The following is a 12,525-nucleotide window of genomic DNA, read 5'->3' as shown; positions in this document are numbered from 1 at the left end:
TGTAGTTCTTACAAGTTATGACTAAAAAGATGAGACGCAGGGAGCCAATTTGTTTGTTTCTGGTATACCTCACACGTCACGTGCACTCTCTGTCCAATCAGAACCCTTCCCAACCCGCCGCTCTAGAGAGGAATTAAGTGAAGACATGCGTCATGTAAACTTTCATTCAGAATTATTATTTTTATGTAAACTCGTAGAAGAATACATTAATTTAGAATTATTAAATTGCAAATTATTAATTTGAAAATAAAAAAACACCATGTAACCGTAGCCAGTGTCATTCCATCTCTGTGCACAAACAAACCTTTTCTGAAAACTATGCACGACATTGTTTTGATATTGTTTAAACCACAATGCCACACCAAACAAAATACAGGAAGTGGAAATTTTGGTCTACTTCACGTGTTTGCTCTGCAAGAAGCAGCACCCCCAATGAATCCGACTTTTTAAGCTAACAGACTCAGATATTGGGCTTGTTTTTATCTATTTGATCAAACATTTTGTATTCCAATTAACTGTTTTGGTAGACGGATGCCAGCAGTCTGTTAGTGGTCTGAAACTTACATTTCTACAGCTGGGGGTGCCCAAAGTCCAGTGATCGAGATCTGCTGTCCTTCAACTTTTAGATGCATTCCTTTGCTTTCCCAGTTGAAGGAAATGCCTGACTTCCCTCATGCACATGTCATGCAGCTCTGCAGAAGCCTGGTAACTGTAAAAGAACAGTTGCATCTTAAAGTTGGAGGATAGTAGATCTCAAGGCCTGGACTTGTGCACCCCTTTTTTACAGTGATGGAAACCATTGTGCTTGTGGATTTGAGCCTTGACACAGTTGTCTTGCTGGTTTAGGGTCCGTTTTCCTTAACTGGACAACTTGGTTTACACTGACATACATCATCAACTAAGCCTCATAAACACAGCTGTATTCCTTTATAACTACGTTGACAGAGTTTAGTTAGGTAGAGGTGGATTCTACTTTAAGTTGCACAAGAATCCCAATTTCCACTGAAAGAAGTGAGGTGACCCAGAAGCCAGCTGTGAGTGCCATAACAAATTGCCTGCATCCTTGCAATATGCAAATAGGTGTTTGTTTATGCATTGTCATTTTGGAGACTTTACTTGGTGAGAAACAGATGAATTGAATCGATCTCAGAATGAGTCTGAAACATAACAAAATAAAAAAAACTTCCAGGTGTTTCAAAACTTTTCACAGCAACTGTAATTGAAGAGTCTACAAGGTTGAAACAATAAGACAATATATGAGTTAAGAAAGGTCTGTCGGGCCAAAACAGCAGCAGCTAATCCATAAAACGTTTGATATATATGCAAGCTTGGAGCCACTTGGAGAAGGATTGGTCCCTGCTGTTATTAATCAGCTGGGAGTGTGGGCCAGAAAACAAGGAGCCAAGTGGTAAATGTAGTTCGGGGGCATGAAACAATAAAGTTAAGTGTTTGGCTCCATTTAGTTTCCACACTCTGCTCTCACAGTCTAACTCCCAGGTGTATTCCTATTTTTTCTTCTGTTTTAGCTTCTGGACATTAACTGGACTGGCCTCACCAATATATTGGACATTCCTGGGCTCAAGTAAGTCAATTTAAACATGTTTTTATTACGTTTTAAGACAAAAAACTTGACTTGGAAGACGTGTTTGGAGTTTTCAGTGTTTAGTGGGAAACATTTTTTCTACAGTGTAACTGCAAGCATGTGATGTAGCTTTTGTTTGCTTTTAAAGTTATTTTTGACTTACTTTATCAAAGACATATTTACAATTATATGATTTTTTTCTAGTGATATTTTTAGCTTTAAAGAAATAAAATCATACTTCATATAAAAGTGGTCACTTGATCTGTGTCTGTGAAAGTATGCCTTGAGCTAGTTACCATAGTGGCTAAGCTGGGCTAACTTAGAAAAACCTGTCAGCCATTAGTAAGCAAACAACCTAACCCAACTTAACATAAAACAAGTCATATGTGACATGCTTTCATTTTGAACAGTTTCCCCATTCCTGCTCACACTGATTTGCTCACATTAAGAGTCTTTACGCTTCAGGCTTCCACGTGGGCCGAGCAGAGAGTAAAAGAGAGCAGATTAAGAGTTGCTAACATCCCAAAGCAATTACTTGCTGCCATCTTGAGTTGTTCATTATTTACACCCTAAAGACAGTGACACAGTCATGAATACTGAATGTAATTTTCTGGGATTACAGCTGCTTGTCACATATCACAGTTGTGTTAGAGTCCCATAGACACTTTCTTCCTGCCTGTCTGCTCAGTGGAGGTGAAATTGATCCGCTGAGCTTGTGTACTTGTATTAGGTTAGTCGGACTTGTGAAGAGCATGTACAGTGAAAGAGGCATTAGCTATAGAAGTAGAGGCCCACATGGTGAAATCTTAGCTGCAGTCAGAGTTCCCTACAAGCAGAAACAGACGGAAGGTATCAGCTGCTGACTTAAATGCTTAAACAATGTATTACTACTGTGTAGTGACAATCTTTTTTTCATCTTGTAACATGCAGTAAATATGAGTCCCAGTCTTAGTATTACACACTGCTTTTGGCTATGTATGGAGGCTTTGTGTAAAATGATCATTTTTGTATCAAAAGGCAGAACTTTTGCTTTATTTACACCTGCAATCGTTCCATCATAGGCTGCATGAAAAAACATGGATACAGCCACCAGGATGTTGTCCATCGGTTTGTGGTTGAGCATTTTGAAGCTTTAAGTTTATAATGTGGTGTTGTAGTGTGGCGTGACTAGTAAAGTTCCTGAATATTGATTTTTTTAAAGTCAAAGGTGATATATGAAAGAACCAGACAAATGAGAAGATGCTACATTTGTACTTTGGGTAACTTCTGTCTTTTAAAGCTGCTCCACTCATAATAATGGATTACTTATAAACTCTGCATGAGTCAAACTTGTGAAAGTAGCAGGCTTTTTATTCATTAACACAAATCTGTGGTGAAGCGGCTTAGTCTACTTAGCCTAAGTACGTAACATCTCTGGTGGTTCTCCACAAGAAGATATTAGTAATAGCTTTTCTTCAGACAGGACTTTTATTTCCAGGAATATCAGGGTTGTTAAATAACATCTGCTATCATGTCCCACTTAAAACAGGAAGGAGCCTCGAGAGAACGTGAAATTTTTGCCGATGAATAAACATTTTTAGTCTTTTAGCTCACCTTTATTTACTTATTTCTTTTACCTGCAAATCAATTACAGGAATGGAAACCTGGTTCCTCTTCTTGTACCAGGCTGTAAATGTGTTTCTGTCAGAAATTTGTTTGGCTTGCTTTAGAAACCAGCATTCAATTAACTGAAGTTTGTGGTGCTTCCTTGTTGGATCAGTTTATTAGCCCTGAGGGTTTCTGTTCACACTACTGCAGACTTTTAAAACTGACATGATTGGAAACACTGCTGACTGTGTTTTCCTTTGAAAATCAAGCTGCATGCCCATACATGTTGGAAGAAATTAAGATAACTCAGTCATCCATACTTACCTCTTTAAGTTTCATGAGTGCCACAAGTCCCTTTTCCTTCATTCATGCACCATTCCAACATTTTTCTGGGAGAAAAGGACAACATCAGTCTTAACCACGAGTAATTAATTTAAAGTCGCGGCTAAATCACAGCTGCTGCTTCCTCTACCAGCTGTTTTGCAGCTGAAGCGTTTAGTTATTTAAGAATGGTGACAATTTCAGTGTTCAGTGTCATCGATGAAATGTCAGGTCATGATTAAACTGATCACTTTCCTTCTAAAGGAAAATGGTGTTTGTACCAAATTTCATAACAATCCATCTGGAAACTTCTCCCAAGCCACAGATTTCCACCTTATTGTGCCTTTAAAGGAAAAACATTAACGGCCTTCCTGGGGGTGCCATGAATATTTGTAGAGTCCTAATGTATGTCCCAATTTATTCTGTACAAATGTCAATGTTTTAAAACCTTTACCTGCTAATTGTGCTGTAGAGAAAAATATTAAGGCACTATTACCACCGATCGATAGGATTTATCTTCAGGGGAAAAAGAAATAGAAAAAAAATTCATGGCATTCCACTAGTTGTGGCAGTGCTTTCGTTTGAGATAAAAGGCCGCATTGACAGACATGCCTAAGACATGCAAGCAGCACACACATGCTTATCCATTAAAGGAGCTTAGTAGCATGTGAAAACACTTATGACCATACTGTAATTGGTAAGATAAGAGAGTATAAGCAGGTAGCAATGGTATTGTAACATAAATAAATGAACACTTGCTTTTGTTAGTCTGCAGTGCACAAACACAAGCACACCCACACATACGGACATGTGGGTGTTTCTAGTGTTTATGTTGGGCAGCAGGAGAGAAGCACCACTATGAGCGCTGATGCAGCAGGAATCTCTTTACACATCCTGAGCTTTCAGTTTGAGAGGTGCTCCGGCTCGGTCTGGTCTGCCACCAGAGTCAGAATGCTGCTTCCCTAAAAGATAAGCTGAAAACTGATCAAATAAATGCTTCACCCAGTTTACGAATAAAACAAACAAGCAAACAGATTTTGACTTTGCTGGCTGTGGTCTCACTGTTGTGCCAAAGTTCACTTTTAAAAAAGTTCATTTTTTATTCATGACTTGTGATGTTCATAACAAATCATGCCCAGTGATGTCCGTACAAGATAGAAAGATAGATAATAGATAAAAGATAGAAAATATTTACATAATCACAAGTATTAAAAAGAAATTGGTTGTTTGTATGTTATTGTTGGAACTGATTCAAAACCCGGTTAATTTTATCGCAAATGGCACTCGCATGAAGTTCCAGAGAAGTCTTTGCTGATAAACAATCATTTTCTAACATCAGGGTAAACTGATATGAGGAAACAAGCTCCTCCGGCTTCCTTGAAATGCAATCTTTTGTAAAACCAGTTTGCGTGACAGATCCCAGTGCTTGATGTGATTTCTGTGCTAACTGACGTGCTCTCAGCTTGATAGATCAATTTGAACTACGTTTGCTGTTGTAATGTAGGTTCAAGTATACTGTTAACTATTTACTGACAGTGGTGTTGTAGAGTAGTTATTAATATGATCAGAAAACATGAATCTCTAACCCGAGAGAAGCAGCAATAACACTTGTAAAACTAAATATTTAAAATAAAAATGTACAGCTCAGATATTTGGAAACTGTACTAAAATAAAAAACACTTTTACAACTGGGATGTTTCTCATGATTATGCTGGAACATTTCTGCCGTCTAAAATATTATTTCACTTTGAAGGTGTGACGATTGTCACACTGAGTGTGACGATTCACCTGTGTGACATGGGACACCTCCGTTAGCTTGTGGTGTAAAGCAGTTCTTAATAGCTTGTGAGGTTTCCACTCTTGTGCAACTCACATTTACGAGTTGCACAAGATGCACAACTCTTTGTTTTTGGAAGCTCATGTCAGCCTTGCAAGCTGCTGTCACATAGTGTTACAAACCCTGTGGGATCTAACCCTGGGGCGGCAATACAACTTGTTTTAGGCAACTAGGTAGAAGTTGCTATTGTGATTTATTTACAAAGTGCTTTAAACAAAGGAAACAACTTAAAACGTCCCATGAATGACTAACAAAAACCAAAAGGCAGACCAAATGTTTTGTAGCCACAAAGACCAGCCAAAGGCAGCAACCTAAAAAAAAGTCAAAAAACAAAATATCTGTGATTCTTTTGCACAACTAGGCAGTCCACCAATCCCAGAGCATGGTGGTCTGGGCGGAGCTAAGGGATGGCAGCCAATCCCTCGTAGGCACTGAAGTTCTACTGTTTACATCATAGACAGTATATGACAGATGGACGGAGCCTCCAGCGATTAACAGTGAAACCTATGCGGAAGTGCATAAAATTGCAGTTCCCCCTTCATCCACTAGGGGCTGGCTGCAAAACAGAGCAAATCCCCATAGACTCCCACCTTAAAAAGACCAACTTCACAGCAGAAATAAACATGCTTACTGCCATGTTCAAAAACCCATTTTCGGTTTAATAGGTCAGGTTTACCTTCATGACAACTGTGGGGGGGAGTGAATTTTTTTCTAACTCGCTCGTTTAAAAGTAATTTAATCTCGAAGTTTGGCATATTTAGGGGCGTGTCCTTTTGATTGACAGGTACCTGACCTCCCGCTTCAAGTAAGAAGAACGTAAAACAACCGTGGTTTTTAGCTGGTTAACAACATGACTTAGCTTTAGCCTGCTTACCTCCGTTAGCTGGTTGGCTCCTGTTATCTCAGGGTTAGCTCAGTTAGCTCTAAGCTACAGAAAGCTCGGAGTTCGCTCAATATCAATCATCCACCATGACACTCAAAGCCCCCCTCTCAGCTCCACCTCTTTGCCCATATATGTATTTTCCGGGCGAGACGACACGCAAGCTTCTGCCAAGATGGCGGTGGTAGGAACCGCCCACCGAGCTTCAATTCAGCTCTTCAGAAACATATGGGTGACGTCACAGAGGCTACGTCCATCTTTTTATGTACAGTGTATGGTTTACATATAGGCCCTGCAGCCAGCAGGCTTAGTGCCGCAACACATAGCTACATTTAAAAGATGAGAGAATATCATGTTTTGTTATTTTTAATGATGCTACTTAATTGATGATGAACCGGTTACTGACAGATCTGCTTTTATAGAGTACTCATAAACTTCTTTTGCCTTTTCTTCTGTTGGGGGAAAACCTGGCATTCACACTATGTAGAAAAGCAGCCTATTACAGCCATTTAACTGGGTGGCTTGGACGCTATTCCTGCTATTTGCTGTAAGATTTGTTGGTACAGAGTGAGACTAGAAACAGACCAACAGCAGATGCTGAAAGCTCAGAGATAACTGTATTGAGTTGCTCAGCGCGGTCATCAGTGTTGCAAGTTGAGTTTTATGGTTCAGTCATAAATGAAAACGCCTGAGTGTAATTCAAGAAACAACCAATGACACAAGCTTCCTAAATTTATGCACCAATTATATCCAAGCTATTACCTAGCTACTGTAAATTTCTACATGGATGGAGTCGACATTCATGTAGATGTAGAAAAGCTCAGGGAATGAACTGTTCAGACTCTGTTTAAATAAATGTTTTATCTGCGGCTTGTCACCTGACCATGTTGTTTTTGTTTCTCACATGGAAATGGATTCCTGCGGCTTATTTATTATTTTCATTATTTCTCCCTGCAGTGAAGTTTAGGAATCCCTCCAAAGGATTTGGGCTCATATCCAGCAATGCCTGTGGTCTGGATAGACACATCGCAATATATGGACACTTTGTTCCATAATAACATCCATTAGTCTTGGAGAGGCATGCTGGGCAATAACGCAGCATGATGAACATTCATCATAACTCAATTTTCCTAGCTGTGATTGCAATTTTCCAGTTGTGCGACGGCAGCTAAATGAATAAAAGAAAGGCTCTCATAACGTAATTGTGTTCCTTCACTGCTGTTTTTGTCACAGAGCACTGAATCATTAGTGGACCTTGAGAAGTTTGAGGGCTGGCGGTAGAAACTCCAGTTTTCCTGCTTTCATGTCACATGTAAAACAAAAATACACTGTGCTAAACTAAGATTAAAGGAATATTCATGACCCTAAGGTACTCTTGATGCCTTTTAAATAATTAATTACTTAATTCTGTTGATCTTCTTCTGCCTTCCTTCTCTCAACCCTCCCTCCTGTCCTTACAGTGGCTTTTCCGACAGCCTGATTCAAGATATAATCTACAGTTATGTGGTTTTACCAAACCGTGTCACCATCCCACTGGTTGGAGATTCGGAACTGGCCAGTATACGCTTTCCAATGCCAAAGGTACTAATACAGTTTTAAAATGCATCCACTCTACCAGGTACTGGTGTACTATATCTTCTCAACTCATTTTTGTTTGTTCATAAGCTGATTTTTCCAACAGGGAGTTCATGGTTACTACATCAGAACTCTTCTGGGATGTTGGTGTGAGATCTAACTCTTTGATCCTTTCCTGGAAAACACAGTAGCTGAGTGTTTTCAGGACTAGAACAAAAGGAACAAAAAGGAGCCGCTCCAGTAAAAAAAAGAAAAGAAAAGGAAGGCTATACCATTAAAACATGTATCCATGGCAACAAGATAAAAGGTTTGATCTACATACTTTGTGCAACTTTGCTACCATTATTTCATGCAATTACAATTAGCATTTATTCAAATTTTACCTTGAATGTGAAACCAGTAGTCAATAAAATAGTTTATTCACATTTTTCTGCGTAGTCCATTTTTTTCTGTTTTTATCACTCCTATTGAAAACAGTAAGTTTTATGATCAACGTTAACTTCAATTGATCTGCTGCCTTAATTGCTTACATCTTTAAAAGAAAAAGAGATAAACTGGGGGGTTACGTTGTTCAGGTACAGGTGATTGTGAACCTGTCAGTGTTCTGGGGATGAACAAGTCTCTTTTTGTCGAGAGCATAATAAGAAAACCAGACAGCATTGTGGGAAAATCAATATTTTTTCTTAGTTTCCCAGCTGGTTTATCAAAAGGTTGCCCAATTTATCTGATGACACCTTATCCAAGCAGCATCTATAAAGGGTTCAAAGCCCTTTAGACTTTGTGTCACCAGTGTGTGAAAAAAGTGACCTTAGGTGTGAGAGAACTACAAAGGAGATCAATTTTATAAACATATTTTATTAATGCATTGGGTTTTGAAAACATTTAAAAATATTTGAATATTCAAAAATTTTAATTAAAAAGTGAACATGTTTTAGATATAAAAAAAAAACATTAGCAATTGTCTCATTTTCTTTGAGTGTTGTGAGCAGTTGTCATGGAATCCAGAGTGCAGATACAGTTTATCATCAGAAAAAAGATTAGATATTACAAGTTTGCCTCGGTTTCTTTTCAAAGTAACATCTTAAAATCAGCAGCTTATTTAATAACAATTGTTTTAACCTACAGTTGGTGGTTGTGAACGCACTCATCAGAGAATAATGGTCTTCCGGTTATTAACCTGTATTAACGAAAAGCAAGAAATGATATTTCTTTTCACTATTCAGAGCAGGATTGATTTGCATGTTTTATGTAATCTGGTCCATGGTGTCAGTAGTTCTTGGCGCTGGCCTAGCAAGTAGTTAATGCTCATCTAGCACCATTGTTTCTGTGCTGGAACTAGTTCTTTGATAGCCAAACCAGAAAGAGCTGATTTTAAGTTGTGATCTGACTACAAAATCAGCACTGGAACCACTTTATTAAAAAAAAAAAAAAAAAGAAAGAAAGAAAAACTCACAGGTTAAAGAACCCACATTGTGCACCAAACATGGCATCTTTGTCCTAAAACAGCTTATTAGCCTGAAACGTTCCACCGGTCAGTTTTCATGAAGAATGCCTTTCAGATAAGAGGTGAAAATGTCTTCAGGAACAGTAAAAAACAAAAGAAAATGTAACGTTACCATTAAGCAGTTAGGTTTACCCTGAGCTGATGACAGAGGACCCTCACACACGTTTAACACCTGGATTGTTTGACTTCAGAGACAAATTGTGGTGATGCGGTTTGGCATAGTCTTGTTATAATCAAGGCATTCTTTGGAAAACACTTCATCTAGGTGGTAGCATATGCTTTTCTAAAACCTGTTTATTTTATTGAGCCTTGGTACTGTTGTACATCACCCATCCAATGTACACCAACATGAGCATCACAAACTCTGGCCTAACTTTGTGGCAATGGTCTTTGAGCATTTTTCCTTTTTGGACAATGTTTCTTGGGAAAAAAAAATTCTGAATCATCAGACCACATGACTTTTTTTTCATTTTTACCTCAGTAAATTAAAAAAAAAAGAAGGTCAGAAACAAAACTTTTCTGGATCATTTTTATTGTAGAGATTCAACTCTTGTGCATTTAGACATTCTGAACTTTTCTTCATTCAAGTCTGACAGCTAAAAGGGATTTTCACAACTTTTGTCTGTTTCTAAAGTAGATGAAGAGACTTAAGAGCCTGAAGATTACAAAAAACAAAAATTAATTTTTAACTTTTCTAAATCTCATGATAATTGCTTGCATCATTGATATAGAAATTTCAGAATTCTTTGAAATTTCAAATTGAGGATCTTTGACACTCAGCCTCTGAGAGATTTTTTTCAGTCATGCTACCAATCTGCTAATTGTTAAGTATTTAGTTATTATTATATTATTATATGATGCACTAATTCATCATGCAAAGAGCGTATTTTGTTGCCCTCACCTCAACTTTTCCCAGCTGTCAGTACCACGGGCCGCATCAGACACAAATAGCCATGCATGTTAACCCCATACAGTCTATGGTTAACCTGCACCTATTAGCATATCCAGTGAAACTAAAACAAGTGCTTCCACACTGTGGGAGGAATTTAAGCACTCAGAGAAAATCCTGACATAAACAGAGAGAATATACAAGCTGCAGAAAAGCCCCAGCTTAGATCTGAACCAGGAAACTCCTTACAGTGAGGTAACAGCAGGAAATTCCATCAGTTTCATGTAATCATGTTTGTACATAATTTATATGATTCTTTTTTTTTTTTCTTATTATTCAATGAAGCTATAAAGCCACATCTTCTCCCTCATTTCTTTTTTAATACCCCACGCTGCATCACATATTATCGCAGCGGCCGCACTGGGATGCTGCTAGTTGCTATTTCTGAGCTCCCATTAACACTCTGCTCTGCATGTCTCCTCAGGGAGTCCTGAGGATCCACTTTCTGGAGGCTCAGGACCTGGAAGGGAAGGATAAGTTTCTGGGAGGACTGATCATGGGCAAGTCTGACCCTTACGGTGTCCTGCAGATCGGCACTCAGCTTTTCCATAGCAAGACTATTAAACAAACCCTTCATCCCAAGTGGAACGAAGTTTATGAGGTGATCATTCTTTTGTCTATCATGTCAATCAAAAGCTTCAATTCTCAGAGACGAAACAGGAATGTATTTCTTTGTCACAGTTTTAATTTGAACTGTGAGTAATATCTGTTTTCCACTAAGACTAAAGTGTGTCTTTTTCCTGATTGCTTGAACACACACTCTTTATTGATTGTTTGTGCCGGTTTGAATGTGTTTGTGTGTTCCCCAGGCTCTGGTTTACGAGCCGTCAGGTCAACATCTTGAGATTGAGCTGTTTGATGAAGATCCAGACAAAGATGACTTCCTGGGGAGGTAAGCCTCTTTCATTTCCTGCCCTGCAGCGATCTTAACAAGCATTTCTTTAGAGGAAATAAGGTTGTTTGATGCGCCTTATTTGTTGTTGCTTGTATACACGAGTCATGATGAAGCAGAAGTATTCTTTCACAGTTATCAACCCAAGGGCAAATTTGATTAAACACACAGAGGCTGATCAATAACTGGACCCCCTCTGCTATTATTAATTGGCATTATGTTTCTGTTTATTGTTTGTCATCTCAGTTTTCCTAACTATTTGCTATCATTTGCAGCCTTTTGATTGATTTAACTGAGGTATACAAAGAGCAGAAAGTTGATGAGGTAAGTTTTTTGTATTTTTATGCATGCATTACACATCTTGAAGAGTTTGACACCTTAAGAATTAGTTTCTATGAATTAAATGTCCATGCTCACTGATGAAGATGATAAGGTTTTTTTTGCTTGGCTGCAACACCCCACTCCAGACTGATCCTGTGGGACTTACCAAATAAAGCTCTAAAGGCACACGAGGCACATGTTCAGCTTTACTTTCCCCTCCCCGTTCATCAGTGTCTCATCTCTGTCCAAACACTCCAAATCAAGAGGGAGATGGGATTGTCAGCACTGATGCAACAAAGATGACACAGAATCTGAACCTAATTGTTACTGAGTACTTTTGCAGCCTAGCAACAATAAATGCCTGAGAGAAGAGCTGTGAAAATGAAGTCCGTATCTTCTCGAGTCCCTGTTGCTTGGCAACCCTGTGGTGTTGACAGGAGATAAAGAAGTTACTGCCCTTGAAAAACACATTATGAATACTGTATATGACAGTGAGCAACATGTGTCGCACTGGTCCAGGCATACCTTCATACAACCTTGATGTCAACATGTCATCATTAAATTATTATAAAAATGATATTTTTTAAACTTTTTCTTGCAAGATAAATAAAGTTTCATTTCAATTCAATGCTGCAGTGGTTTGAGCTGGAAGAGGCGCCTACAGGGAAGCTCCACTTAAAACTGGAGTGGTTGTCTCTGTACTCAACTCCTGAGAAGCTGGATCAGGTACCAGTAAAAAGCAAACTCTCTTGCTTTAACCCAGTAATCACTGCCTGCACTGTTTATGTATTTGCTACTGCTGTGTTCAAACAGGCGCTACAAAGCGTGCGTGCAGACAGAAGCCTGGCAAATGACGGGCTGTCATCAGCTCTACTGGTCGTCTATCTGGACTCAGCTAAGAACCTACCAGTAAGATGCTGCCGTGATTTTGAAGCATGTTTTGCTGCAGTCTTGTAGTTTTTGCTAGAATAATGTAGGCTTATATGTCCACATTTATTAGCACTGAACCAGTTTAGTAGAAATGTTACTGTGTTCATGTTTTTTGTTCATCTTCATGTTTCTGTTCTTGCACTACTG

General features: G+C 38.7%; 1 protein-coding gene across 1 annotated transcript in view; it reads left to right on the top strand.

The window, feature by feature from the left end:
* Window positions 1-12,525, top strand: part of esyt2b (extended synaptotagmin-like protein 2b) — a 38,341-nt gene that overhangs the window by 14,241 nt on the left and 11,575 nt on the right. Inside the window, exons 7-13 of the mRNA XM_079259405.1 lie at window positions 1,527-1,582; window positions 7,668-7,788; window positions 10,660-10,836; window positions 11,045-11,127; window positions 11,403-11,451; window positions 12,085-12,174; window positions 12,262-12,357. Coding sequence (XP_079115531.1) covers window positions 1,527-1,582; window positions 7,668-7,788; window positions 10,660-10,836; window positions 11,045-11,127; window positions 11,403-11,451; window positions 12,085-12,174; window positions 12,262-12,357 — 672 coding nt within the window. The remainder of the gene's footprint in view (window positions 1-1,526; window positions 1,583-7,667; window positions 7,789-10,659; window positions 10,837-11,044; window positions 11,128-11,402; window positions 11,452-12,084; window positions 12,175-12,261; window positions 12,358-12,525) is intronic.

This window comes from Telmatherina bonti (genome assembly GCF_933228915.1).
Source record: "Telmatherina bonti genome assembly, chromosome: 20".
NCBI classification, from domain to species: Eukaryota; Metazoa; Chordata; class Actinopteri; order Atheriniformes; family Telmatherinidae; genus Telmatherina; species Telmatherina bonti.
The sequence above is the reverse complement of the archived record's forward strand: the minus strand, read 5'-3'. Positions and strand labels throughout refer to the sequence as shown.